General features: G+C 50.7%; 1 protein-coding gene across 6 annotated transcripts in view; it reads left to right on the forward strand.

Moving 5' to 3' along the window:
* Positions 1-26,835, forward strand: part of CACNG5 (calcium voltage-gated channel auxiliary subunit gamma 5) — a 38,954-nt gene extending 12,119 nt beyond the window's left edge. For 2 of the 6 annotated variants that reach the window (XM_047709208.1, XM_047709209.1), the window contains exons 2-8: positions 14,473-14,821; positions 18,054-18,097; positions 18,467-18,773; positions 20,245-20,331; positions 21,338-21,478; positions 24,848-24,993; positions 25,310-26,835. In XM_047709208.1, the coding sequence (XP_047565164.1) occupies positions 18,083-18,097; positions 18,467-18,773; positions 20,245-20,331; positions 21,338-21,478; positions 24,848-24,993; positions 25,310-25,567 (954 nt within the window). In that variant the 5' untranslated portion in view covers positions 14,473-14,821; positions 18,054-18,082 and the 3' untranslated portion in view covers positions 25,568-26,835. The remainder of the gene's footprint in view (positions 1-14,472; positions 14,822-18,053; positions 18,098-18,466; positions 18,774-20,244; positions 20,332-21,337; positions 21,479-24,847; positions 24,994-25,309) is intronic. The other 4 variants (XM_047709212.1, XM_047709213.1, XM_047709210.1 and 1 more) reach the window with 3 other exon arrangements.
* Positions 26,836-27,426: the final 591 nt, after the last annotated feature.

Consider the following 27,426-nt stretch of genomic DNA (forward strand, 5'->3'; position numbering starts at 1 on the left):
GTTGAGAACGCAAGTCAGTAGTCATCCTGTCTCCCACCCCGTGAGCTGCTCAGCTCCTGAGAACAGGCCCTGAGCAAATACCATCCACGAGTCTGCACGGCTCCCCAGCACTCCCCTGCTGGTGTGGGCTCCTTCATTCCCTCCTTGTATGCCCCCCTCCTTCCCCGCGGCAGCCCCATTCCTGCGCTCTCAGCCAGGGACTGAAATTGACAGGGGGAGGAGGCCTGAGGACCTCATTAATGGCCTGCGGAGTTCCGTGTGACTTGGACATTACAGACAGAGGTCACTCGTCCATTAAGCTATGGAACTGAACACTCCATTTAGCAGTTATATATGGGACACAGTTAAATAATGAAAATAAAAATAGAACATTGCAAGAGCCTGGGGCAGGCTGGCTTATGCCCCAGGAAGAAGCAGAGAAGGCCATTCTAGGGAGAGGGGAGGGAATTCACTATCAGCCTCCCTCTGCCATGAAGCTGCTCTGGTTTAAAACACGTATTTTTCTTTATATATAGGTCATCTTTTGTTAATTTTTAACTTATTGTTCATATATACATATACACGCATGTGTCCCAAGCAGAGAAAATACGTGCTTCTTCTATAGCATGTTGGGAAATTCAGAAAAGTAGAGAGAGCTAGTCTTCCATCCTCTCCCCGACTCCATGTTTCGGGGTTGGGGTGTTAGAGATCTCGAGTACCCAAAAGGGGAAAAAAAGCCTTGGGCTCCAGGCTGCACCACCACAATCTGCCAGCAGGGGGCAAGTCAGCCCCCAGCCTTCTTAACTAGTCTTAGTTCCAGGAAGACAACCAATTTTAAAAAGGGGGAAAAAGATCATTATGTCACTTTAAAAATGTGGTGCATATTTATTAAACAAAAACGGGGAAAATAAATAGTCAAGGAGGAAGAATAAACATATTCATCATCTTACTATCAAAACAGCATTCTTAATATTGTTCTATTTGTCATTCCAGATTCTTGATCTACAAATTGGCAAATTATCGCTATTTTGCATCCCGCCCCCCTTTTTTTTTGAACATTGTCTTACCAGCATTTCCTTAAATGACAACATGGTCACCGAGGACAGGGACTGTCCAGGAATTGTTCCCTGAGAGGATAAAGCCATAGTTTATCTAACCTTTTCCCTTTCAGAAAGGCATGTTGGTGGTTCCAAGGAGTTTGCTACTAGAAGCAATAATGAGTAAACACCTTTGTATTTTCATGCTTCTATCTGTATCCATTTCTGTATCGGTCATTCCCAGAAGTTGAATTTTTGGGGACCAAAGGTAGTGAACGTATGTAAGGCTGGAAGCGTGTTGCCCAGTAGCTTTCCAGAAGGGGAACCCCACTTCACTCCGTCCCCAGCGGAGTGTGAGAGTTACGGTTTCAGAGAGGAAGTTGTTGTTTCTAATTGAGCTTTTTCTTTTGAGATCACCATAGAATCGCATGCAATGGTAAGAAATCACACAGAGAGATCCCATGTACGTTTTACCCAGTTTCCCCCAATGGTAACATCCCCAACATCACATCCCAAAGCACCACAACCAGAATCTTGACATGAATGCAGTCAAGATGCAGCACATTTCCACACCATGGGGACCCCCCTGTTGCCCCTGGCCTTCCCCCCTCACCTGGGCTCTGATCCCAGCAACCACTGATCTGTTCTCCACGTCTTCATTTTTGTCATGTCAAGAATCTTACGTAGGGGCACCTGGGTGGCTCAGTGAGTTAAAAGCCTCTGCCTTCGGCTCAGGTCACAATCCCAGGGTCCTGGGATCGAGCCCCGCATCGGGCTCTCTGCTCAGCTGGGAGCCTGCTCCCCCCGCCCCCACTGCCTGCCTCTCTGCCTACTTGTGATCTCTGTCTGTGAAATAAATAAATAAAATCTTTAAAAAAAAAATCTTACGTAAGTGGAATCACGAGGCAAAGTTTTAGAGAGCGTTATTGTCAAAGAACAGATGAGACGAGATTACAAATAGGAGACCTAAACAAAACACGTTTTTGAATCGGCTACTCTCCAGGCCAGCCCTGTCCTGCAGAAATAGAATGTGAGCCATGTGATGTCATTTAAAATTTTCTACAGCCTCATTAAAAGAGTATAAAGATAGAGTAAAATTAATATATTTTGTGTAGCTCAATATGCCATCTCAACGTGTAATCGATGTTCTAAAAACCACCGATGAGATTTTTTACATTCTTTCTCTGTAGTAAGTGTTAGAAAATGCATGTGTATTCTCTGCTGACGGCGCATCCCAATTTGGACTGGCCACATTTCAAAGCATTGTGGAGGGTTCCTGGGTGGCTCAGTTGGTTAAGCGTTTGCCTTCAACTCAGGTCATGATCCCAGGGTCTTGGGATCGAGTCCTGCATGGGGCTCCCTGCTCAGTGGAGCGTCTGCTTCTCCCTCTCCCACTGCCCCTCCCTCTGCTCACGCTCTCTCTCTCTCTCTCTTTCAAAATAAATAAATAAAATATATTTTTTCCAAGTGACCACGAACCACCTGTGGCTAGTGGCTGCCATATTGAATAGCTCTGCTTTAGTCCAGATGAAACCAAAAACAAACCATGAGTGTGGGGTCTGTACATCTCCAGGCCTGTGAGGGTCCCCATGTTGGCTCGTGGTTCCCAACCTTGGCCGCACCTTGGAGTCATCCGGAATTCTTTTAGTCTTATGCCTCACCCCACCCCCACCCAACCAGAGAGTCAGATATAATTGGCCTTGGAAACAACCCAGCAGTGGGATTTCTTTTAAACTCCCCAAGTGACATTAACAGGCAGCAGGGATTAAGATCGACTGGTTTAAGGGCTTGAGGTTGTATCCTGTCCAATCCTGTCTGGCCCTTGAGGATGCCATTCTCTTTTCTTGTCTCAGTTCCTGACCTGACTTCTTAGAAAGCTGGTGCTTCCCTCAGAAGCAGTTCCTGAAGGTTTCTGTGCCTTCCAGCCCACAGAGACCCACCCTGGTCTCTGCCTTATTCAGTTGGAGACCGTTACCGAGGCTAGTTTTCACGGGAGATGCACACACGCTTCCTCACCCATTGCTCCCACCCCACTGGCGCCATCTTATTACCCTGAGTATTTTCCCCACTGGGATCAGCCTCCTTGGTGGCCAGTCTTGCTTCCTTTTTCTGGATCAGGGAATAAAGATGAACACTGGTGGAGAGCCCATGACCTACTTTATGTCATGGAATCCTCAGATCCACTCTGTAAAGAAGCCATCATTCCTGTATTATTCATGAGACTCAGAGAGGCTCAGCGAGTTGCCTGAGGCCCCAGGGCCCGCACTGTGCTTCTGGGCCAGCCTGGAACTAATGGGCCACTGCATGATGAACCGAGCAGCCAGAACCAGGCTGAGGTTCGGGCCCATCCTGCCTTGCCCCTCTTTTTTCAGACCAGGGCTCCTCCGCACCTGATGGCTCTCGGGTCTGTGAGGTAGGTCACTGGCTGAAAAGGAGGGAAAGCAGCAGCCCTTGCCTCCCCCACCTTATCGCCAACCATCCCAGGCCCAGTGAAAGGTGAGACCACCCCTCCCCCTTCTGTTGGCCCTCAGTTCCCTCCCCAGGTTTTTACTTTGTCATCCAGTCAGGAAATATTAAAATCTGTTTAAAAACTCTGTAAGCGGGGCGCCTGGGTGGCTCAGTGGGTTAAGCCGCTGCCTTCGGCTCAGGTCATGATCCCAGGTCCTGGGATCGAGCCCTGCATCGGGCTCTCTGCTCAGCAGGGAGCCTGCTTCCTCCTCTCTCTCTGCCTGCCTCTCTGCCTACTTGTGATCTCTCTGTCAAATAAATAAATAAAATCTTTAAAAAAAAAAACAAAACCTCTGTAAGCACTTTGACTTCATCTATCGAAGGTCATGAGGCATCTGCTGGGGCAGAGACTCCCAGGAACCTTCCAGGGACCGCGGCCCACCTCCCGGGACTGAGAGAGCCCACGGATTTCATTCCACATCCCACATGGGGCCACAGGCCTCCTGACTCACAGGGAGGGCCACGCTCCCAACCAGGCCATCCGGGGACCTCAGGTTGGCCCTGGCATTGTTACGTCTCAAGTCACAGGGAGGGGAGCAGAAAGCATCCGCCTGAGAACTGACACCTCAGAGGAACGCGTCACCCTATTCTATGCTTCTCTCTCCTTGCCCATCTCGTTCCAGGCTACTGCCCTGCCACGGCTGGCACATGGTCTTCCTGTCGGCACTAAGGTTCAGGAGGGCTGGAAATCCGGGGTTGGGGCTATCGTTCCTGGGTCCACAGCAACCTGGCCGGCTCTCTGTGTGACCTCGGGCTTGGGACTCAGTGGGGCAGGGCTGGGCACATGGACAGCGGCAGGAGATGGGATAGTGGAGCAAGGGGAGGCGCGACAGTGCATGCCACATACTCTAAGAATCCTGAGTTATGGGAAAGCATGTGGGGGTGGGGGGTTAGGAACCGGTGCTTGGTGGGAGGTATTTATAGCCGTGCGTGCTCAGGAGCAGGGGTGAGGGGGGCGCTTTGGAACCTGGCCAGGCCCCGTGGACTGTCTTGCCAGAGGCGTCAAGCAGCAGTGTGGACCTCGGGGGGAGGCATGCCCTTTGCCAGGGTCCCAGCCGGCCTCTGGGCCCCAGTGCGGTCCAGGCATTTTCTCCAAAGCCAGAGTGGTTTTCTTCCCTGGGCTGTCCCCATCCCTCCCTTCCCGCAGAAGGAAGACTCAGCAGCAGCAGAAGCCTGTCTTAGAGACTCCTCCAAACATGGAGGGGGCTGGACGTGGCCAGGAATAGCTCCGAGTGTCCAGCAGGAAACACTCAACGGCTTTTTTCTGCACTTCTGCCTCTCTTCCTCCTCCTCCGTGATCATGACCTGTATCATGGCTTTTGCTAAGGAAAACCTCTGGCTTGGCCATCCACCTGAGTGAGGCAAAGACCAGACACCGAAGGGCTCGAAACCTTCAGCCCTTTCCGTCTTCTGCAAGAGGCTGGTCGTGCTGAGAAAAATCAGAACCAAGTTTGCACTTGTCAGTCAGCCAGGAATCTCTCCGCTTTCTGGAAGCGAGTTTCCAAGGTGGTGTGCTAAGTGCTCTGTGGGAAACTCAGCAGGGCCCCTCTCTGAGAACCTGTCCATAGAGACAGATGAGAGGCAGTACAGCATAGCAGAGGATGAGGCCAGGGAGCTCGGGTCAAGTCCCAGCTCCCCTGCTCTCTGGCTGGTGACCTCAGGCGGATGCCTTAACCACCAACCTCCCAGCTATCAAGTGGGGCTCATGACCAGGGTTCAGCTGAACTGTGTGCACTTACTAGGCACCGGGCTACTATTCTTATTTTAAACTAGATGCATTTAAACGAGCTCATTTAATCCTCATTATCCTATGAAGAAGGTTCTACTAGTATTATCCTTATTTTAATAACCTTGCCTACCGCAAGGGGTTGTTTCGAGGGTGAAATGAATTAACCCGTGTAAATTGCTTGGAGCCGTGTCTGGGTCAGCCTGCCGGACTCGGGGAGGGAGAAGCATGCACAGGTGAGAGGAGCCAGCAGATCCCAAATCAGGGAAGCTGAAGACAGGAGAAAACTCCGGGCCCGGCTCTCCCTGCAAGCGTTTGCAGACTGGGTCTGATAGATGGCCAGTGTCGCCAAAATTAGATCAAGCCTGAACATTTTTCCTGTCTACACATACTAAGACGCGGGGTACGGAGCTGTTTTTCATTCTTGGCTGGCTTTTTTGTACCCGATGGCTGTGGGGCCAGGGTCGTTACGGCTCGGCTGGCACTGAGGGCGGTGTGAATGGTGAGGGGGTGGCCCCACGAGTGGGCTTCTAATTGGCAACAGTGAAGACTTCGTGCCACTGAATGGTGTCGTCTGCAGCCCTCATCGCCTGTTTAAGTGGAATCTAAAAGAAGGAAGTATGCAACCCTCTCTTTCCTGTCTTTTCTTTTTTTTTTTAAGATTTGATTTATTTATTTGACAGACAGAGAGAGATCCCAAGTAGGCAGAGAGGCAGGCAGAGAGAGAGGAGGGAGAAGCAGGCTCCCCGCTGAGCAGGGAGCCTGATGCGGGGCTCCATCCCGGGACCCTGAGATCATGACTTGAGCCAAAGGCAGAGGCTTTAACCCACTGAGCCACCCAGGCGCCCCTTTCCTGTCTTTTCTAAAGGGGATTTGAGCTTCCACAAATCCTGCAATCCATTTCTGTCGGGGTGGGAGTTAGGGGGGCGGCATTTCCACGTGGGGGTAGCGTGAAGGCTGGCCGGTACGTCCGCTGGAGGGCTGGTGCGTCTCCGCTGCCCGGGTCCCCCGTGGGCCACACAGGGTGTGACTGGGCAGGACAGAGGGGAGGGTGTGACTGTGGCTCATGGTAGTGGCAGGGCTGAGAGCTCCAAGGTCCCTACACATTCACTCAAGAACCCACCTCTGTGTGGCTGAAGACAGTGAGTTCTTTACTTCGTGCGTTAAATGGAAAAGAAGTTGGTCTCCATCACCGCATGGGGGAGAACTGCCCAGACTTTGGGCTTAGGGGCCAGACACACCAAAGTTTGAATCTAGTCTCTGTATTTAACAAGCTGAGTGACCCCTGTGTCTTCAACCTCAGGTTCCTCTACGTAAAGAAGGAATAATTATGCGACTTGGCATGGTAGATCTCAGGGCGAGATTATGGAATCTCGGTAGATAAATGCGCCCCATCAGTGGCAAACTGTCATCACCCTCTTCGTCATCATCATCCTTGTTTGTCCCCTTCTGACGCTCACATTCCATGGGTCTGGCAAGCACTCGTAGTGCGGGCATGTGGAATGAAAATAATCGTCTCCCTTACCTAGTAATCCGCCACGGCGATGCGTGCCCTACACGCCCTCCCTTTCCTGAGCTCGCAGTGTGAATGCCTTAGCCCGTGTCGGTTCACTAGTCCCCCAATACCCCCCTGCAAGGAAGCAGTACCATAATCCCATCCTACAGGCAGGAAAGCCATACGAGTAAGTCTTTACGGGAATCATTCAGAGAAACCTTCAGACAGCCCACCACGGTGGGTATCTCTCCAGCCAGGAACTGCATCTGAAATTCAGATTCATTGAGCCACAGAAGGGGTGGCTGGCTAGCAAAAGGGGATAAAGGAAATGGAGCTCTTGTCCTGCCCAGGTCCCCGTGGGGAGGAGGGGGGACTCAGCAAATGGGCAGAGGTGGGGAGCCAAAAAGAGGGAGTGGTGACACCCTGACTTAGAGGAGAGTCACAGCTCACCCCTGTGTCCCCTGCACCTCTGCTGGACGCCTTGCCGATGCAGGCACAATGTCCCCTCCCAATGGCTCAGTCTGGCTCCTCTTCTCTTCAAGCTGTGTGGAAGGTGGGATCTCAGCCTCCAGACGACCCACAAAAGGAAGTCATTGTCATGTTTTCATTTCTGCCCCATCAGGAGGTGGATCAACATGGGGGTGGGGGGGGACCTGCCCAGGAGGAGGAAGAGGAAAGGGCACTGACCTCGTTCTCTTCCTCCTCAAAACATTGCCTTAAGTGGGAGTTGCTGGTTTTTAACCTAAAGCCTCTGCCCATGTACCTGTGGGATAAAGTGACAAGGCAGCCCTCCTCCCCGTGTTTACACTGACTCGGGGGGCTGGTTCCTCCCTTGGCTCCAGGTGAATGCTGAGGCAACTGCATGGCTCTTCTAGTCTCTCAGGAATGCACAGCTCCCCCAGCCAGTAACTCAACTGTTCCAGTCCCAAATGACAGCCAAACCTTCCAGCCTGAGGCAAAATGACAGCAATTGCCCACCCTCAGCTCAGCTGTGTTGTGGTGGGAAGCCTTTCAAAGCCCTGCAGAGGGGTACAGCTGGCCTCTTTTCTTCTTTGTGGCACCCCTCCCTCATGCTGCAGGCTCAGGGGGTGGGATGGTGGACAGGAAGAGGAGGCAGGAGAGGTAGGAGTCTTACATGACAGGTAGTCATGACACGGCATAGACTCTCTGGGTTTGCGAATGTTCAAGGCTGGGTTTTTGGACCACTGTCCTTTCCTTGGGTTCTTCAGAGACACACACACACCCTCCCATCCCCAGTGCCTTCTAATTTGTAGTTCCCCTCTTGTGGGTTTTATGTCTCTCATGGTTCCTTCTTCAAACTCTTGGGCATCCAGAGGTTCCCCCTCAGCTTCTCTCTGCTGAAGCTGCTTCCCCTTCCTGGCAGCCATCTTGAGCGGGACCCTAGTCCCTTCCGTGCTAGCACTGTGCTCTCAGGCTTGGCCCACTGGTCTGTGGAAATGCTCCTACACTGCTTGGTCCCACAAACTCGGGAGCACAAACCAAGGACAGAGCAGCAGTGACCTCTCCTTCCCTCCTACCACCTTGACAAGTAGCCAACATCTCTCTCCTTTGAGATTTTCTAGGTCAGATTCACCCATCAGGCCACTGGACTCCCAGCATATACTGAATCCTCTCACTAAACCTGAGGCTTGGGGCAGGGATTTCCCATCCTCCTGCCTTCTCTGGGATAAGGTATGTTTAACAATGAGGGGTACTTCTGTAACCCTTTCACCCATTCTTCTTCCCAAATCTCTCATATCTTCAGTTCAGCCAAGAGTTTTACCATCAGTGTGGGTGAGAAATTTAAGAGTCAGTTTCTCATCACACCACTGCTCTAAGTCTAGGGTGCCCTGCTCACAGTTCTGGAATATAGTACCTACTATCTTAGGGATTTCATGCACTCTCTCTTTTTCTTTCTCTCTATATATACATGTAATTCATAGATAGATATACAGAAATATACATATACACTATAGAAATGTATATATATAAATATAGAAAAATATAAAAGATATATATATATATATATATATATATATATATATATATATATAATATTTACATAGTATGTATGATTATTTTTTTACCCAAGAGTATCATACTATACACAATGTCCTGGCATATTTTTGCATTTATCACTTAATAATTAAGAGAGCTCTCCTTGTTGAACATACAGAGCTGCCTCATACTTAATAGCTACAGAAGATTCATTCTCTTACAGGGCTGAATCCTAATTTATTTAACCAGCTCCCACACTGGTCATTTAAGTTGCTTTTTGAACATTGAGTGCTGCAGAGATATCCTTGCACATACAACTTCGTGTAGTGTTGTGAATATATCCATAGAGTACATTCCTGGCAGAATTATTAAATCATGCAGTAATTATATTTTTAATCTTCATGTGTGTCCTCAAATAGATCTGCATATCCGCTTTCACCAAGTGCTTATGTGTGTCTCACACATATGCTAGCCCTGGATATTCATTCACTCATTCATCCATCCTTTCTCTTTGTCTCTGTCTCTGTATCTCTCTGTCTTGCTGGGAGTTTGCCAATTACAGTAGTGGATTTTTTTATTAGAGCCTTGTTTTCTTTTCATTAATTTCTGCTATCTTACTGTTTTCTTCCTCCTATTTGGAGAGGAGATTTATCTGCATTTTTTCTATCTTCTTGAGATAGATAATTAAATCATTTACTTTTAGTTTTTCTTTTTCTTTTTTTTTAAGATTTTTTTATTTATTTATTTGACAGAGAGAGAGAGATCACAAGTAGGCAGAGAGGCAGGCAGAGAGAGAGGGGGAAGCAGGCTCCCTGCTGAAGAGAGAGGCCAATGCGAGGCTCGATCCCAGGACCCTGAGATCATGACCTGAGCTGAAGGCAGACGCCCAACCCACTGAGCCACCCAGGTGCCCCTGTTTTTCTTTTTTTCTAATACATGATCTTAAGGCTGTAATTTTCCTTCTAGCCTAACTTTGCTTTGTGCCACAAGTTTTGGTAAGTCATGTTTTCATCATTTTTCAGTTCAATGAAGAGAAAATCTTAAAATTAGAGGGAAAAGAAAGGCACATTAGTATCAGAGTAATTCTACATACATTTTTAAATCCACAAGATAGTTTATTTTTCCTGTTTATACTATTTTATTTAGATTTGCACACATAATTACCCTTTTCATTCTTTCTCCTTTCATCATTTCTGTTTTGATACCAGATCACTCTGCTTGAAGAATCTCTTGAGTACTTTTTAAAGATGTATTTATTTATTTGAGAGAGGGAGGGAGAGAGAGAGAGAAAATTAGTATGGGAGAGGGCAGAGGGAGAGGGGAAGCAGACTCCCCACTGAGCAGCCCAACATGGGGCTCAATCCCAGGGCCCTGAGATTACAACCTGAGCCAAAGCCAAATGCTTAACCTACCAGTCACCCAGGTGCCTCAAGTATTTATTTTGATGCAAATTTGCTGATGACAGATTTCCTCGGTTTTTATTTTTCTGAAAAAAATTTTTTTATTTCACCTTCAATGTTGAAGGATATTTTTGCTGGGTATGAAATTCTAGGTTGATGACTGCTTTCTTAAAGCACTTTAAAAAATGTCATCATGTTATATCATGACTCACATCATTGCTATTTCTGATGTCTCTCTTGTTTTGTCGAAGTCTTGCCTCTTGATGTGTCTTGTAATTTTTGAGTGAACACTACACATTTTAATGGAAAATTCTAGAAGTTCTTAATGGTGTTATCATCCCCCAAATAGGATTTACTTTTTTTTTTTTAGCAGTCTGTTAGATCAGAGAAGATTGCCTACATCCAATCATGAATTGAGCTGATTTGAAATAGGCTTCAGTCTTGTGGAAGCTGATCTCTTGTTCACCTGCAGTGTAAGCTGTCCCAGGTCCTCTGTTTGAAAGATTGGGCTATTTATCAGGTCTACCTTACTTGGTGATGCCTGAACACTGATTATTGACCCTTGTAGCACACGTGTCTGCTGTAAGATCCTCAAAGCCTTTTTTTCAGCCTCTCAGACCCACATTCTGTATGAACTGACACATGCTTCAAGTGGAAAAGTTGTGCAACATGTTGTGCTTATGTCAATGCATTTCCTTTATCTTCAGGTCTCAACCTCTAAAATCTTGGTTTCTCTGATTCCTCTACAATGTGTTCAAATAGATATTTTTCATTTTACAAAGCTGTTCTAGTTATTTTCACAAGAAGGTTGGTCTAATACAAGCTAGTTCATCATAGCCAGAAATGGAAGTGTAAAAATCTCTTTTTACTCTCATTTAATGATTTGTTTTATTTTATTTTTTCATTGACATCAATCTGTTTTAATTGTTGTAGCTACACAGGAAGCATCAATATCTGGCAGGTCCCATTCATCTATCTTTATTTTTTTTAAAGAGTTTATTTATTTATTTGACAGAGATCACAAGCAGGCAGAGAGGCAGGCAAAGAGAGAGGGGGAAAGCAGGCTCCCTGCGGAGCAGAGAGCCTGATGCGAGGTTTGATCCCAGGACCCTGAGATCATGACCTGAGCTGAAGGCAGAGGCTTTAACCCACTGAGCTACCGAGGCGCCCCTATCTTTATTTTTAAAAGGATTTTTCAGGAGGGCCTGGATGGCTCAGTCAGTTAAATGTCTGCCTCTTGTTTTTGGTGCAGGTCATGATCTTGGGGTTCTGAGATCGAGCACTTAATTAGGCTCTGTGTGGGACGTGGAGTCTCTTAAGATTCTCTTTCTCTCTCCCCACTCACTCTCTCCCTCTCTCCTTCTCTTAACAAAAAACAAAAAAACAAATATCAAAACAAAACAAAAAAGCTCTAAGTCTCCTCTCAAGTGCTTTTTATTATTCTAACCCCAGATCCATATGTCATTTTTCTAAAGAGAACTCATTGCATTGAATTCATCAATTAATTTAGAGAGAGTTGACATTTTTATGACATTGTCTCCCTACCTAAAAACATGATATATTATTTTATTTATGAGTTGTGTTTTATGTTTATTGATAGTTTGGAGGTTTTCTTTATACAGCACTAACACATAACTTAAGTTTATTCCCCTATAGTTTACCATTTTGTTGCTACATAGACAGCGTTATATTTTCCAACTGTATTATAGCTGTTGGGTTTTATATATTATTATGTGTCCACCTGTTTATTTCAATGCCTAGATGTCTCAAGTCTTCATGTGACCCACTTCCTTCTGATGCTGAGCCTCTAATGTGCTTGACCCTTAAATATTCCATACACATTTGCTAATGTTATATGTATTATCCGTGTCTACAGAAACACCACGGTGCCCACCAGGAAGACACCCTTTACATGACCATTCAGAGCACTTTAGCTCGTTGAGTGTGAAGATCTTAAAATCTCTCTCATCCAAATGCCTTAGATGATAGGGAGGTAAGATAGGGTTGGTGTTTGGCAGAGATAGAAACGAAGGCAATTCTGTAGGCGGCAATTGCCATGATAAGAGGGAAATTGGAGAACTGGATGGAGATGGAAAAGTCTGGGACATTTTGACCCTTTTCAGGGACAGATGTACCTTATTAATTCTGCCTTGTTGCACACTGCTCTTTGGGAGTCAGGCGGTGGGACTTCCTGACTGCAGCATTGTACAGAGATGGCCTGAGGTGGCCCAGCCTTATTTGATTACACTTGTGTAAATCCTCACAACAATCCTTCTGAAGCTTTCCCTGTTTTACAGATAAAGATACTGAGGTTCAGAGTGGTCATGTGACTTACCCGGGATGTGACATGGGAGAACTGGCATTCCAGCTCAGACCTGTCATATCCCAAAGTCCGTGTGCCATTCACTCCCCAACACAGCTGTAAATTCTAGGATTAAACTATGACCCTCAGGCCACCTGAGATTTCTGTCTTACTTAGGCAGTGAGAAGGAGATGCTAATTAAATGAGTAATAGTTATTTTGGTAACTTCTGCCGTAGAACATATTACCTCAGAATGCGATGATATAAGACACCAAGTCCCAGGGGCACCTGGGTGGCTCAGTCGGTTAAGCATTCGACTCTTGATCTCAGCTCTGATCTTGGTCTCAGGGTTGTTGAGTTCAGGCCCCTGAAAAACAAAACAAAACAAAACAAAAAACAATAACCATGTTTGGCGGGTCAGGAATTTGAGAAGTGCTCAGCTGGGCTGTTCTTATTTGGAGTCTGTCCTGTAGATGCTGTCAGGCTGGGCGGGGGCTACAGTGATCTGAAAGCTCAACTGGGCAGGGCATCCACAGTGGCCCAATCCCGTGGCTGGGAGCTCAGCTCAGGCTGTCAATCAGAACGCCTCTTCATGGTCTCCAAGGCAGTGGTTCTCAGCCAGGGGTGACTGTGCCACCCAGCGGCATCTCTGTCTAGTACAATAGGTGCACTAGCCTCTGGCGGGTGGCGGCCAGGAATGCTGCTGACCACCGTGCCTGCACATCCCAGCTCCCCACCACAGGATGCGTCGAACCCAAAATGTCAATAGGGCCAAGGTTGAGAAACTCTGCTCCAAAGCCTGGTGATCTCAGGGGACTCAGACTTCTCACCTGGGGACTGGCTTCCCCCTGCAGGGTCTCCCCAGAGAACCGGGCAGAAACTGCATCTCCTCCTGTGACCCAGTCTTATGATGTCAGTTCCATGGACTCTGTTGGTCCAAGTCATCACAAACCTGCCTAGACTTGAGGGGAGGACAGGGCTGTGGGTCCCACCTCTCAATGGGAGGAGTGTCAAAGAACTTGTGGTCGTTTTTTCGCCACCATAGAATGTAATGGGGGATCAGTATGAGGGGAAGCAGGCAGAGCCACAGGGCCACTGGGGGCTGTCCCCGGGTCACCAGCTCATTCTGCTGGGTGTGGGCCAAGCTGACGCTGAGCCACCCAGCCCCACCCACAGGAGCAGCTGCTGTAACTTCCCGGAAGCCCTGTCGAGAACCCCCACACCCCCAACCCTTCATCGAGCACTACTGGATTTTCTCTGTGTTCGTGGGAAACTGAGATCAGGATGTCTGCATTGGAGTCTCCTTCCACATATTTTCTCCTCCCCAGTTAAACCCCGTCCACCCTGCCGGACACACTCCCAGTTCTCCAGCTGGGCTCTCACTCGTGCCCTTAAGCTCACCTGTCTCTGAGCACCTAAGCCTTCCCTATCAGCTTGGGCAGAGAGATGTGCCATTACTGATTTAATCTCCACGAGACATTTCTCCCTAATTGCTAGTCACAGATGATAATTAGCGACTGTTAATTCCTGATAATTAACAAGCTAATTCTTAGAGGTAATGGCACCAGGACAATCATCTTAAAGGCTCGAAGCTGCTGTGCTTCTGAGCCCCACGCTCCAAGGGAAGACACTGCATTTTGGCATCTCTAGCCCAGAAATTAACTGGGGCCCTTCCATTGCTGTTTACAAGGGCAGTGATCAGACGATTGATGACTCTGATCTTTAGTTTTCTTCTCTGGATATATGAGTGTTTTTTTGTTTTGTTTTGGTTTGGTTTTGGTTTTGGGTTTTTTTAGAAGCTTTGTCGAGCCCAGAACAGCGTAAAGGAAATCCAATACACGTAACCTTGGGACCTGGAAATATCCACCATCAACGTTTTGGTTTATTCCTTCCCAGCCTATGAATTTGTTTCAGAGTTGATCTGGCAAACGCGGGGTTTCACCTCCAGCTTTATTCATTTAATATCATAGCATAAATGTCTTGTCTGGTGGTAGCAACTTACCAAAAAAAAGGTTTGCCTCCCCCAGCAGAAAAATCAACTGGATGTTGCCCCCGAGGGAGAGGATTCGTGAGAAGGAGAAGCGGCCGCGGAAAAGCAAAGACTGTGCAGGAACTAGGAATTCATTCCGGACCGGAGAGTCTTGGGGAGACCGCTGCCCCGCCCACTGAAGACCCTGCCTGGAAGAAGTTGTGCGCACGCGCAGTCACAGGCGAGACCGGCTCAGAACTAAGACGGGATCGATCGGTGGCGGTGCTTTCAGAGCGGGCGAGTGCACGAGTCCGACCCCTACAGCACGGAGAGAAAAGCACTGCATCAGCACTCAGATTTCCAGTTCACACTCTTGTCCCTCCACGGAACGGGCTGTGCGATCTCAGGTAAATGTCTCCTCTGGACCCTGGTTTTCTTAAGCGTGCTTTGAGGGAAGCCTTAGTCTTCCCGCCCTGAAAGGAGGCTTTGGGGAATCAGAAATGCTGGGTGAGAGTTCGCCTCTCAATATGAGCAGATATGCCGGCTGACTCCCCCAAAGAAAACCCAGGAGTGTCAGGAGCGTCAGCCTTCGTTGTAACGTTTGGCTATTTCAAAGACAAGCTTCTGAGACACTGTGTTGTGTCCATTTCTAGATTCCCCAGGGACCTGCTCTGGATGTGCCTTTTCACCCCAAGTTTCGTTTCTTTTTTTTTTTTTTTAAGATTTTATTTATTTATTTGACACAGAGTGAGGATCACAAGTAGGCAGAGAGGCAGGCAGAGAGAGGGGAGGAAGCAGGCTCTCTGCTGAACAGAGAGCCCGATGCGGGGTTCAATCCCAGGACCTTGAGATCATGACCTGAGCTGAAGGCAGAGGCTTAACCTACTGAGCCACCTAGGCACCATAACCCCAAGTTTCTTGAACCTGTTTATTTCTGCAGCAGGGAGATGATGTAGCCAGAGCATAGACTTGGGAATTAGACCTAAATTTAAATCAATCTCAGGTCACAGGTGTCAGCCACCTGTGACGTCCTGTAGGCTGCATTACATATCTGAGCCTCAGTTTCTCCATCCATGAAATGGGGGCATACACCACCTACTACTCATGGGGTTGTCGTGAGGTCCCAATGAGGTACTGTGCACAAAGGGCTTTTCAGCCCTCAGCCCATGGTATTTATTTGTACAAAAATGCGATCTCGTAACAGAAGCATAAATACAACTGTGTGATAAGAGGACCGTTTCTCACTCTGTGCCACGTTGCATGGATTTGTTACACACTCTCAAAGGGTCTTGTCCCTTTGCCCAAGCTCACCTCAGGCTTCGCGATCTGCTCCTGCAGTGTGGCTAGTGGGTCAGCCTCTGCCTCTTCCTTTCTCTCCTGCATGTACGGCTTCAGCTCCAATCTCCTCCCTCCCCTCCCCTTCCTAGATCTCTCAGACCTGAATCTTTTTTTGTCTCTCTGCCAAGCTTACTGTTAAAATTGGCTGTTTAGCCCCAGTGAGGCGCTGGCTGTCATGTTTCTGAAGCCCTGATCTGTGCCCCCTGCAAGGACGGGGGCTGGTTACCCCACTGCTGTGTGACGCTAATTCCTCGCAAAGCACACTGCGTCTGTGCTGCATTTAATCCCCCAGCAATTTCCTGGAGTGATGGGGTGAGAGCTTAGCGTTCTTCATGGGGGGCAGCAGCGTTCCCAAAGTGGGTGCCATGGAAACAGACGCCATTTTGTGGGCACAGGAGTTTGGAAAACACCAAAATGAGGTAAACTGCACAAGCTTTTCAGTCCTGTAACATTAACAGGCAGCGTGATTCTTCCAGACCTAGGTGCGGTGCTTCCCATGCTTTTCCCTCACTGGAGTCTTTTTTACTAGAATAATGCTCCACGGAACCCACTTTGGAAAACACTCCTAGCGGTGGCACAGGAAAGGTTTCAGGAATGAGGCAAAGTGAAGTGTAAAGGCAGGCACCACCACTTGTTAGCTGAGCGATCTCAGGCAAGTTTCTTAACCTCTCTGATCCTCAGTTTGCTCACCTATAAAATGGGGATGCTAACACAGCTATAAGGATTAAAAGAGAGAGTCAAGTGCTTAGCAGGGTACCTAACAATGAAGAACATTCAATACACTTTGGCTTTTATTGTTATTCTCTTAGAGAAAAAAAATGGCCCTCTGAAAAGTTACTGTTTCAGCATGACACAGCTAGTTAGTGACCGGGCTGTGTCCAGGCACCCCACCTCTCACTTCAGGGCTCCTTGCAATGTACAGAGCTCTTATTCTCATTGGGGATCGAATCCCTTTGTTCTCCTCTCCTTCCCTTACCCCCCAACCACCCCTGGCTTCTAATTCCCTTCCCTCTGGCAGATTGGGGTTTTGTGAGCCTCAGAAGTGAGTGCAAGGACCACAAAGTGTATGTACTAAAGTCTCAGTTGTCATTACCTTATCACCACCCATCCTGGCAGTCCTGCCAAGCCCCTTCCCTGGGGTCCTAGTCATGAGGCTGCTGTTTCCTCCTTTTCCAGCTCATAAACTCTGCAAGCTACAGTCCCTGCTTCCTCTGCCTTATCCACAGCACCGAGCATGGAAGCACAAGGTCCCCTACACAGAGCAGGTGCTTTATTAGGCGCCTATAACCCAGTAGGGAGCCAAGCCGTCCTGCTCCATCTCCCACCCCATGGCGTGCGGACAACAACTTGGCTTGTTGGTGGGGCTGGCTGTTTGGGACTTTATTCTTCCCTCCTTTGTCAAAGCTGATTCAGGAAAGACAACTCTCTGCAGCCTCGGGGACGGGAGCCCTTCTCCCAGGCTCTCACCCAGGCCTCCAGGAAAGCAGCGTGGGGCTCATTCCGTAGCTGAGTCAACTCTCCCACAGTCAGCTGCTAGGGCAGAGCCGGGGCTAAGGAGCTGGGGTCAGTTCATACCCCGCCTTGGGGCGAAGAGCACCCATTCTCCCCCACTTCTTCCTTCACCCCGCTCCCACAGCAGGCACAGACTTCCCCGGACAAGTCAAGCCTCCTGACCTGAGCGCAGGTTCTGTCCCCTTTCAGCGGGCTCAGCGGGGGAGGTCCCTGCGTCTCAGCCGACTGGCCCTGCCCGCCACCCTCCTTTCTAGAAATGTCTCTGCCTGCCCCCTGCAGCCCCCTAGGTGACCCTCTCCGGGGCACCCATCACATCCTGGCTTTCCCCCATCATGACCTTTACTGCACCGTAGCGTGCTGCTTCTTTGCTTGGCACAGAGCCTCGCAGACTTCCGCAGATCCGCAGCTCACCTGGATGTTATTAAAATGCAGGTTCTGGTTTAGAAAGGTGGAAGGTCCTGGATTCTGACTTTCTGACAAGCTCTGGGGTGAGGCCAATGCCGCCGGTCCATGGGTCACACTCGGAGGAGCAAAGATCAGCCTTTCTCCACGTGGGCCGCACGATAGAGCGGCTGCGGACAGCACCTGCAGGCTGCCCCTACCGCACCCCCCCCAGGCCAACTGCCCCAGAATCCCTCAGCCGAGCCGCCCAGGTCTGCTGGTTCTAGAGGCCCCCTGAGTTTGGACTGTGGTGTGGCTTCTTGGCTGGGGCTGATCCAGAACTGATTAGAGTCTGTGAGGAAGACACCTTTCCAAGGGGCCTTCTCTGCCCCTCTCTCTTCTCTTCAGACTGCTGCTGCCTCCCCTTCTGGATCCTGATGCTCTCTGTCGAGGTGTGTTTGAACCTCAGAGTCCTTCTTAACACAGAGAAGTCCACCCCAGCAGAGTTCATGCCTCCGTTTCTCCTCAGGCTGTTGGGGAGATCTCAAGCTGCATTTTTCAGTTGTGCTGGGGGTACCTTGTCCTTCTAATGGGAACCCTTTGAGGGCAAGGAAAGTGTTGCTTCTCTTGTCTTCCGTGTGGATGGAGTGTGTTGCTGCACATGAGCGAGCACTCCCAGAGAGGAAAGGGAGACCCCTGAAGTAGCCTGTCCAGGAAGCTGTGAATTCCTGAGCTGGAGAGAGGAAGCACCCCCATAGTGGCCTGTGGGTCTTTTTTCGTCTGGTTACCCAGACGGGGTTGACTTGAGTTTCCTCCCCCAGGCCCCACATCTTGGCCTCCTCAGAGCTGTGGCTGCTACGGTCAGCTCCCTCCCTCTCCTGCTTCCAGAGCCCGCTTCCTTGGCCGCAGGCCACCCGGCGACCTCTGGGAAGATGAGTGGCTGCGGGAGGAAGGCCCTGACCCTGCTGAGCAGCGTCTTTGCCGTCTGTGGCCTGGGGCTCCTGGGCATCGCCGTCAGCACCGACTACTGGCTCTACCTGGAGGAGGGCGTGGTCCTGCCCCAGAACCAGAGCATGGAGATCAAGATGTCCCTGCACTCGGGCCTGTGGCGTGTCTGCTTCATCGCAGGTAAGCACACCCCAGGTTGGGACGGCCCTGCCCCAGAGAGAGGAGCAGCCTCTGCCCCCACCCCAGGAAAACCTGCCCGAGAGCTTCCCCACCCACCCACCCCCGCTCCCCCGACAGCTGGGAAGAGATGCCCACTGGAAGGGGGAAGTTCCTCGGGGACGGACTTCATGAATTCTGGGTGGGGCTCCCTGCAGTGACCAGGGCCCATTCCAAACTCAAGCCCTGAATCACAGTGTCCACTGGAGCAGGTCCTGTCATCCCCTGGGACCTGTGTCCCCAGCCCTCGACCTGAGAGATGAATGTAGCCACGTCTTCCCCACCCTTCCCCACACTCTGCCTCCCAGGCGGAACGGGGCTGGCCTCCCACAGGTCTGGCACTGCCCTTGCGTGCCTCAGCTTGTGGAATTATCGATCCCAGTGCTTCCCCACAAAACTCCAAGGCAGAACTTATTTCCACTTCACAAATAAGCAAATGAAGATGCAGCAAGTCTCCCTACTCGACGTCACAGGTCCACTGGTTTACAGAATGGGAAATACCGGACAGTTGCCCTGTTCCAAGTCTGTGAAATGAGGAGGAGAAAACCCAGATGCAGGTCTTTCCAAATCCACCAGCTGGTTCGGGTTTTGCTCCTGCCTATCTGGGCCTCTCTCCAGCTCTTGAGGACTTCTCTAGAACCCTTGAGTGGCTCTTCTAAACACTTTGTCTTTATCCCTTTATCATGGCCCAGAACCAGCTGGGTTCTACACAAGACAAACATCTCCACGTCCTGCAGGACTGGTTGCCAGCCTGAGCTGGCTGGAACCACCCCCCAGGGTGATCACTGAGCCTTTCTAGAAGGGTCCTGTCACCTTCCATGCACACAGGGCAGAGGGAACCTGTGATCCTCCCAGCTTTACAGTGGGGCTTTGGAGAATGAGGGTGGTGATTGGCGCCCAGCGGTATTCAGCAGGGAACACACCTCAAGGCCTGACCTCCTGGTGACTCGTTGGCCTATGTTGGAAATAGCATCCGACCTTGACCTCACTTCCCATGGCCCTAAACTATGTGGCACCAGTCTCCACTTAAGTCTGAAGGAGAATTTGAAGTCACTAGGATCTGGCTTCTGAAATGATTGACAAGGCCCGCCATGCACCGTCATCAGCTGAGTCTGCCCCAGAGCAACAAGACGGCCATCAGATGTGTCCCTCAACCTCAAGTTTGCAGTGCAGACTGTGTTTCGTATGACTCTTGGTGCTTGGGTCCACTTTCATGGGGCTGCTTCTCTAGGAAGGATGGGACGTCAGGAGGTGCCCCTACCCCTACTGCAGGTCACTAGCCAGGGATGGGGCCCCCTAGGTTTAGATCCAGCCCAGGTGCAAACCCAGTGGGGCAGAGACTCCCCGGAGCATTTGGGAATACCATTTGAACGTATTAACTTCAAATCCACGTTCAAGAATCATGCGGAAACGGAAATGATTCTTGTCTTCCCAGGGGAAGAGCGGGGTCGTTGCTTCACCATAGAATACGTGATGCCCATGAACTCCCAGCTGACCTCGGAGTCCACCGTCAATGTTCTAAGTAGGTGTCTCAGACTTTCTGACCTGGCTCCCTGGCTGGATGGAGCAGAGTGGGGCAGAGGGAAGAAGCAAGGTTCCTGTGATCGCCCTCAGGTTCAAAACATGGCTAGAATAAGTCACAGAACTCCAGAAAACACTATACTTCTCATCACGGTTTTACTAGCAAGAGCTCAGATAAAGAGGCACATAGGGCCAGATCTGGGAGGGCACTGAGGGTTGAGCCTCCATGTCTTCTCTCCTTGAAATCAGGACAGTCGCCACCCTGACACATGGATGTGTTCACTAACCAGGAACCCCAGCCAGGCTTTGCTGCCGAGTTTTTACTGGGCTTCATTACAGAGGCGTGATCGAGTGAGCCCATGACTGAACACAGTCTCCAGACCCCGTCCTCTTCCCAGAGTCAGGCCTGGATCACGTGGCTCAAAACCCCACCTTCTAATCACGTGGTTGGTCTTTCCAGCCCCTGTCCTGAGTCAGCTGATTGGAAAAATCTCAGGTGTTATCAAGGGGCCCGCCATGAATATTGAAGACACTCTTCTCACTTGGGAAACTCCAGGGAGGACAAAGACGAGATACAATTATGCAGACCATTCCCCAAGTAATTATAAGTTGAAGACAACAGAGGCCAGGAACTGTCTCTTATGACCCTCAGAGAGATGCCTGTGTGCATGGCTAGGGTTCATGCCCCAAGACAGGAAGTGAGACGCGTGACCAGCCCTTCGACGGCTGCCGTATTGGATGCCCAGGAGGGAGCATTTTATGCTGGAAGAGAAGACAGAAGCATGTTGGCCCTTGAAGTCAGACCTCCCAGCCCTGCCTCAGGGACACAAGCCCTGCCAGTGCTGGGAGATCCCTGGGCACTCAAGAAGGGGAGGGAACCCAGAGAACTCATGCAGGCCAGGGGGATTGGGGGACCAGATGGCAGACACTGTCAGGAACACCTGGGAGGGGAGGTAAGTAGGTAAAGCCCTGGGAGGCCAACGGTGTCCTCTTGTCCCCTTAATCAGAAATGATTCGCTCGGCCACACCATTCCCCCTGGTCAGCCTCTTCTTCATGTTCATTGGGTTTATCCTGAGCAACATCGGACACATCCGTCCCCACAGGACAATACTTGCCTTTGTCTCCGGCATCTTCTTCATCCTCTCAGGTAAGTTGTACGGTTTTCTTCCGTGCACTCACAACTCCCGACGTTTGACTCCTTCGTGGCTCTGCTCTGGGAAGTGTGATCACAGCTGTGGCCCAGCCCCTGGCACCAGGGTGGCTGAGTCAGAGCCTCGGACAGAACTGGGTCAGTGAGGGGGACCTCTGATGGCCTTGAGCCCATCCATGACCCCTGGAGGAGGAGAGACCTGCCAGGCTCACCTGGGGCAGAGCTGCGATTGCAACCTGGGGCTCTCTCCTCACTGCCCATTTGTCGCCACCTCTGCCTTCTTAGTTCCACCAATAATGAGCATTCTTATTTTTGAAGGGGCTATTTCTTCCTGATTTTGCATGAAAGGCATTTTGCCTTTGGAATCATGGCCCCCTCACTCCCAGACCTCAGCTGTCATCAGGAGACTCATACTGTCCCCTTTCACGTTCCAGTCAATGTCCATACCCAGGTCCCTTAAACACGGATCTCTCTTCCTGGAGAGACACGAGCTTGTCTGTCTTGTCTTGTTTTTTCTTTTTTCTTTCTTTTTTCTTTTCTTTTCTTTTCTCCTTTTTCTTTCTTTCTTTCTCCTCTTTCCTCTCTTTCTTCTTTCTTTCTTTCTACCAGGCCTTCTTATTCTGAGTGCTGCCATCACTGCCCACAAAAAGGTCAGCAGAGTGAGAGATAGAAACAAGTAGACATAAATATGAACACAGCAGGACAAGCCAGGACTGCTATGGGGGCCGAGAGCAGTGACTGAAACTCAGACCAAGGGTTGTTCAGGGAAGACCACCAGAAGGGGAGCTGAAGGATGACAAAGAAATAGGTAAAGGAATGAGGTTGCAGGTGGGTTTGGAAAGGGAGCCTGGAGGAAAGAGGGGCTGGAGCATTGGGGAGTTCATTGCTCGTTATGGTGAGAATGGAAGGTGGAATGTAGCAAGAGGGGAGACGGGAAGACGTCTAATGATGCCTTATGGATTTTGGACATTGTGAGAAACCTCAGAAGCATTTTGAGTTGAGGGATGACGATATGGTCATATTTAGGGATTTTAGAATGGGAATAGAGGGAAGGATGGGAGCAAGACAGGGGCAGGGAGAGCAGGTGTGGGGCTATTTCAGAGCACAGGAGAGAGGGGATGGTGGCTGACACTAAGGGGATGATAGGCGAGAGAAATGACAGGATTCAGGGTGACATTTGGGGATCAACTCAACAGGACAAGGACTAGGCTTTCAAGAGAAGAGTCAAGGATGGTGCCAAGTTCTTGCTTGAGCAGTGGGTGGATGGCATACCCATGCTTGATCTAGAGACCACAGGAGACGCAGCAAATTTGGGCCAAGTTCATGAGTTTAGTGTGGGAAATACTGGGTTTGAGGTGTCCATGTAATATCTAGGAGGAGGAGTCCCAAAGGCTGCTAGGGGTCAGAGGTTCGTGGAAGGGGCCTGAACCCAAAATAGAGATTAGGAGCTAACCGCGTGGGAAGTAGGAGAGGAAACCATGGGTAGGGATGTGGTTACTCATGGGGAGTGCTCCAAGTGAGAAGGCAAGAGAATGTGGGAAAGAAAGGTAGGCTCTTTCTCCCCTTTAAGGTGACCTTTACATTTTCACGAGGACCTTTTCTTTTGGAGATAGTACTTCAGACAAGGGAGGGCCTCGGGAGTAGATGGAAGATGGAAGATGGGTAGGTAGATGGCCTGAATAATAGGTGGATGGATGGTTGGGTAGACGGATGGATGGATGGATGATGGATGGATGGTTGGGTGGGTGGATGGATGGGTGGATGGATGGTTGGGTAGACAGATGGATGGTGGGTGGATGGATGGATGGATGGATGGATAGATGGGTGGATGGATGGATGGATGGTGGGTAGGTGGATGGATGGGTGGGTAGACGGATGGATGAATGGATGGTGGGTGGGTGGATGGATAGAGGGAAGAAAGAAGAAGGGGAGGGAGGGAGGGAAGGAGGGAAGGGAGTAAAAGAGCTCTTGTGACCAGGTATTCTGATTGCCACCTGACTCCCAAGCCAGTTTAGGTTCCTTTTCTCATTATTTTCTTATCAGTATAGCCTCCTCCTTCCCTCCTTCCTTCCTCCTTTACCCTCCCTTCTCTTCTCTTCCCTTTCCTTCCTCCTTTCTTCCCTTCCCTTCCTTCTTTCTTCCCTTTCTTAACTTCTTTCTCCATCCTTTCTTCCCTTCATCTTGTCCATCCTGTCCATCTTTTTTTCAACCGACCCACCCCTCTTCCCCCCATTCTTCCATCTGTTAATCCGCTCATCTCCCCTCCCACCCATCAGTCCCACAAATACTTACTGGGCACCTGCAATGTCCTCAGCCTGTCTTCTGCATGGTGATATTTCCACCTAGTCCAAGAGGTACAGACTCAGGGGTTAAACTTTTCCTTTATCTTTCTATGAGCATCACAAGAGTCAAGGCCCTATAGTAGCTTTGAGGCCCCTGAAGCCTTTCCAGCAGCGGGCAACAGGATCAGAAATCTCTGAATGAATGGGGCCTCACAAAGTTGTTTTAATAACAACAGAGAAGCTTCCCTTGGGCCAGCAGTGATTCCAGCCTGAGTTAAAGGCCAAGGAAGGCCTGAATCACACCTCTTTTCCTTTAATGTTCCTACTTCAAGATGCCCTAGTTTAATCATGTGAGTGGAATTAAGCCTGAGCAACTCAAAACAGAGTAATTAATTATGTCCTGATTCGGTGACAGTAACTAACCGAGGGTCCGGTGCCTGAGGCTGTCCCTTGCACAATGGAGCAGAAGTTTGGTCCCCACTGGCCTCTTGATTTATCGCTTGCCACAACCTGGACAAACTCGCTTTACCCCTCCTGCCTCAGGTTCTCATTGTGTTACTGATGTCGTTGGCGGGGCTGTGAAGATAATGGGGCACTGAGTCCCCGCAAGGATGTTAGGGAGCTAGGGATCGGAGGCCCTGGCTGCCTCTGTCAGGGGAGCCTGTCTTATTCCTCAGTTTAGCAAAAGCCACTTGCTGGCTCAGTGGACGCACCCTTAGTTCCCCTCAGCATCAGCCGGGAGCTTTGAGGATGGCACAGTGTCAGGGCCCCCGCCCAGGCCAAGTGACCCAGAAGGTCTGGCACGGGGCTCAGGCAAGTATACCAGACAGGTGATTCCCGTGGGCAGGTGAGGTGAGAGCCGTGGGGCTTCCGTGGCTCAGAAGGTGGCTGGACAGGGGGCTTTTTCCCCGCAGCTCTCTGCTTTCAGGGGGTAATGGTCCAAACAAGGTCTTTAGGAGGACAGTACCTGCTCTCCTTCAAGCCCCAAATGAGAGCCTTATTGCCTGAACCCCAAGGGGAGGTGGGTGCCCCATCAGCAAACCCCTGGGGCCTGCTCACCAAGCACCCCCTTGCCTTGCCACAGGCCTCTCTCTGGTGGTGGGCCTGGTCCTCTATATCTCCAGCATCAACGACGAGATGCTCAACAGAACCAAGGACCCAGAGACCTATTTCAACTACAAGTACGGCTGGTCGTTTGCCTTCGCGGCCATCTCTTTCCTTTTGACCGAGGTAAACCTCCCCACAGGTGGGATGGGGGCGGGGCACTGCCCGGGGGCGGGGGGGGGGGGGGAGCAGGGTCTGGACAAGCACCCCGGCCCCACCCACTCTGCTGCCCTTCTTCCTCCCCACAAGGTGTGACTCTCCCACCTTCCGGGGGTCGGGGTGGGGGCTCCTCCCCGGGCACCCCTGCTCTGTCCCACCACTGTCCCCGTCCCCTCCCCGCTCCAGCGGCTCTGGTGGCCGCCCCCCCATGCAGACCCCAGCCCCAGCTGGAGAGCAAGGCCAGGCCCCCGGCAGTGAGCGCTCTGCCCCCTCCTCCCGGCAGAGCGCCGGAGTGATGTCCGTGTACCTGTTCATGAAGCGGTACACCGCCGAGGACATGTACCGGCCGCACCCCGGCTTCTACCGGCCTCGTCTGAGCAACTGCTCCGATTACTCAGGCCAGTTCCTACACCCGGACGCCTGGGTCCGGGGCCGCAGCCCCTCCGACATCTCCAGCGACGCCTCCCTGCAGATGAACAGCAACTACCCAGCCCTGCTCAAGTGCCCCGACTACGACCAGATGTCCTCGTCCCCCTGCTGAGCCTCACCGCCCCCCTCCCTGGACGGTGGACAGCCAGAGAGCCCTTCCCGTGCTCCCCCGATGGCCTGGCAGCCCCAGGCCCTTGGTTGACAGGCCCAGGCTGCCCCCACGCTTTGCTGTTGTCACTCGACCCATGTTGTCTCCACATCTTCCCCCCAAGAGTAGCTCCAACTGCCCCAGGCTGGGTGTCGCCGGTCCGGAGCCAGAGGGCAAGGTGATTGGCCGAGAGCGCGAGCGTAGCCCCGCCTCCTGAGTGCCAATCACTCCCACTGCTCTCCCCTTTCCCGGGAGAGGTGGCCGTTCCAGCTGTGTAATTGTCCCTAAGCGCCCAACTTCATGGCCGCAGGCCAAGTTCCCTACACACACCCAGTAGGACTTGTGTGCCTACCAACTAGCCTGGCCTTCCTGTTCATGATCTGGGCCATCAGGCCAAAAAGGGGACTCTCCTATGGAGGTCCAGCTGGTTCAGAATTGCCAAGCAGCCTTCCTTGTGAAATCCTTTATCTTTTTTGGTTACCCACCCCCGTCCGCACAGCACACCTTTCTGTGCTCTCCATCTCCCTCTCTGCCCGTTAGGCTCTGAATCATCCCTCCTTTCTTTCCACCAGGACTCAGCTGCCTGGGGTCTTGGACCCTAAGGGCGAAAGAGCGGGTCTGAGGCCACTCTGATGAAGTCACAAAGAGGTGTTAATGGCTGATGATGTCTTAATATGTATGGCCCCCTATAACATACTTAACAGGGGTCCTTAATGCCTTAACCCAAGAAGTGACTCTGACAAGGAGAATGTCAGATTTTGGCAGGTCCCGTTAGTATTATCAGGCACTGTTAGTATTATGAGGCCCTGGGGATACTGTCCCTGCTCACATGGGCAGTATTTCCGGTCCAAGGCCCTAAACTCTGACCATGTAGATACACATCTATACTACATAAGTAGAAGGCAGCTTTTAAAGAGGCTGCCTGGGATTTGGAACTAGATTTGACGACACTTGGTGCATTTTGAGTCAAAAAAAGCCAGCCTTGGAAAGATCTAGGGGCTCTCCTGTGGGTGCCCCTGAATATATGGGGGTTGTCATTTAATCCTAACACAGGGCACTATCCGCTTCCTGGACTGGGGACATATGGAGGCAGCTAGATCCTTCCAGAAGGTGAGGCAGGGTGATGCCCATTTTCCTAGTAGCAAACTTGAGCTGGGAGGTACCAAGCACCTTGCATGAAGTCCACAGGGGCCAGGGGCGGAGGGATCAGTGGAAGGCCCAGGGCAGGACGTGACCACCACCACCACCACCACCACCACCACCACCCCCCCCCGCCTCCCTGCCGCCCAAGTTCTCCAGGCTCCCTCTCAGTTTGTGCATTTCTGGTTTTGAGGTTGTGAGTAGCAAAACAAGGCCAGGCTTTCACGGTGCCGGAGACCAGAAGTCCGAGATCAGGATGGCAGCAGATCGGCTGTCTTCTGAGACCTCTCCTTGGCTTGCAGATGGCGGCTATCTTCTCAGCATATCTTCCCAAAGTCTTTTCCGTGCTTGTGTGTCCACCCCTGGTGTCCACATTCCCTCTCAGCAGGACACCAGTCAGATTGAATTAGAGCCCGTCCTCAGAGCCTGATTTGAACTTCATCCCCTGTTTAAAGGCCCTGTCTCCAAACACGGTCACATTCCCAGATTCTGGAGGTGAGGGGCTCAACATAGAACTTGGGGGTGGGGGGACAGGCATGCAACTAGCAGGTATAGGCAGGTCACTTTGTAGCTGGACTGTTCCACTTGCTCACAGCACAGTAGAGGGGAAGATTCGAGAAGACAATTGTGGTCCCCGTTCAGCCACCATCTGAACATGGATCCTTGGGCAACCCCATCTGCTC

Source organism: Lutra lutra, chromosome 16 (assembly GCF_902655055.1).
Source record: "Lutra lutra chromosome 16, mLutLut1.2, whole genome shotgun sequence".
Taxonomy (NCBI): Eukaryota; Metazoa; Chordata; class Mammalia; order Carnivora; family Mustelidae; genus Lutra; species Lutra lutra.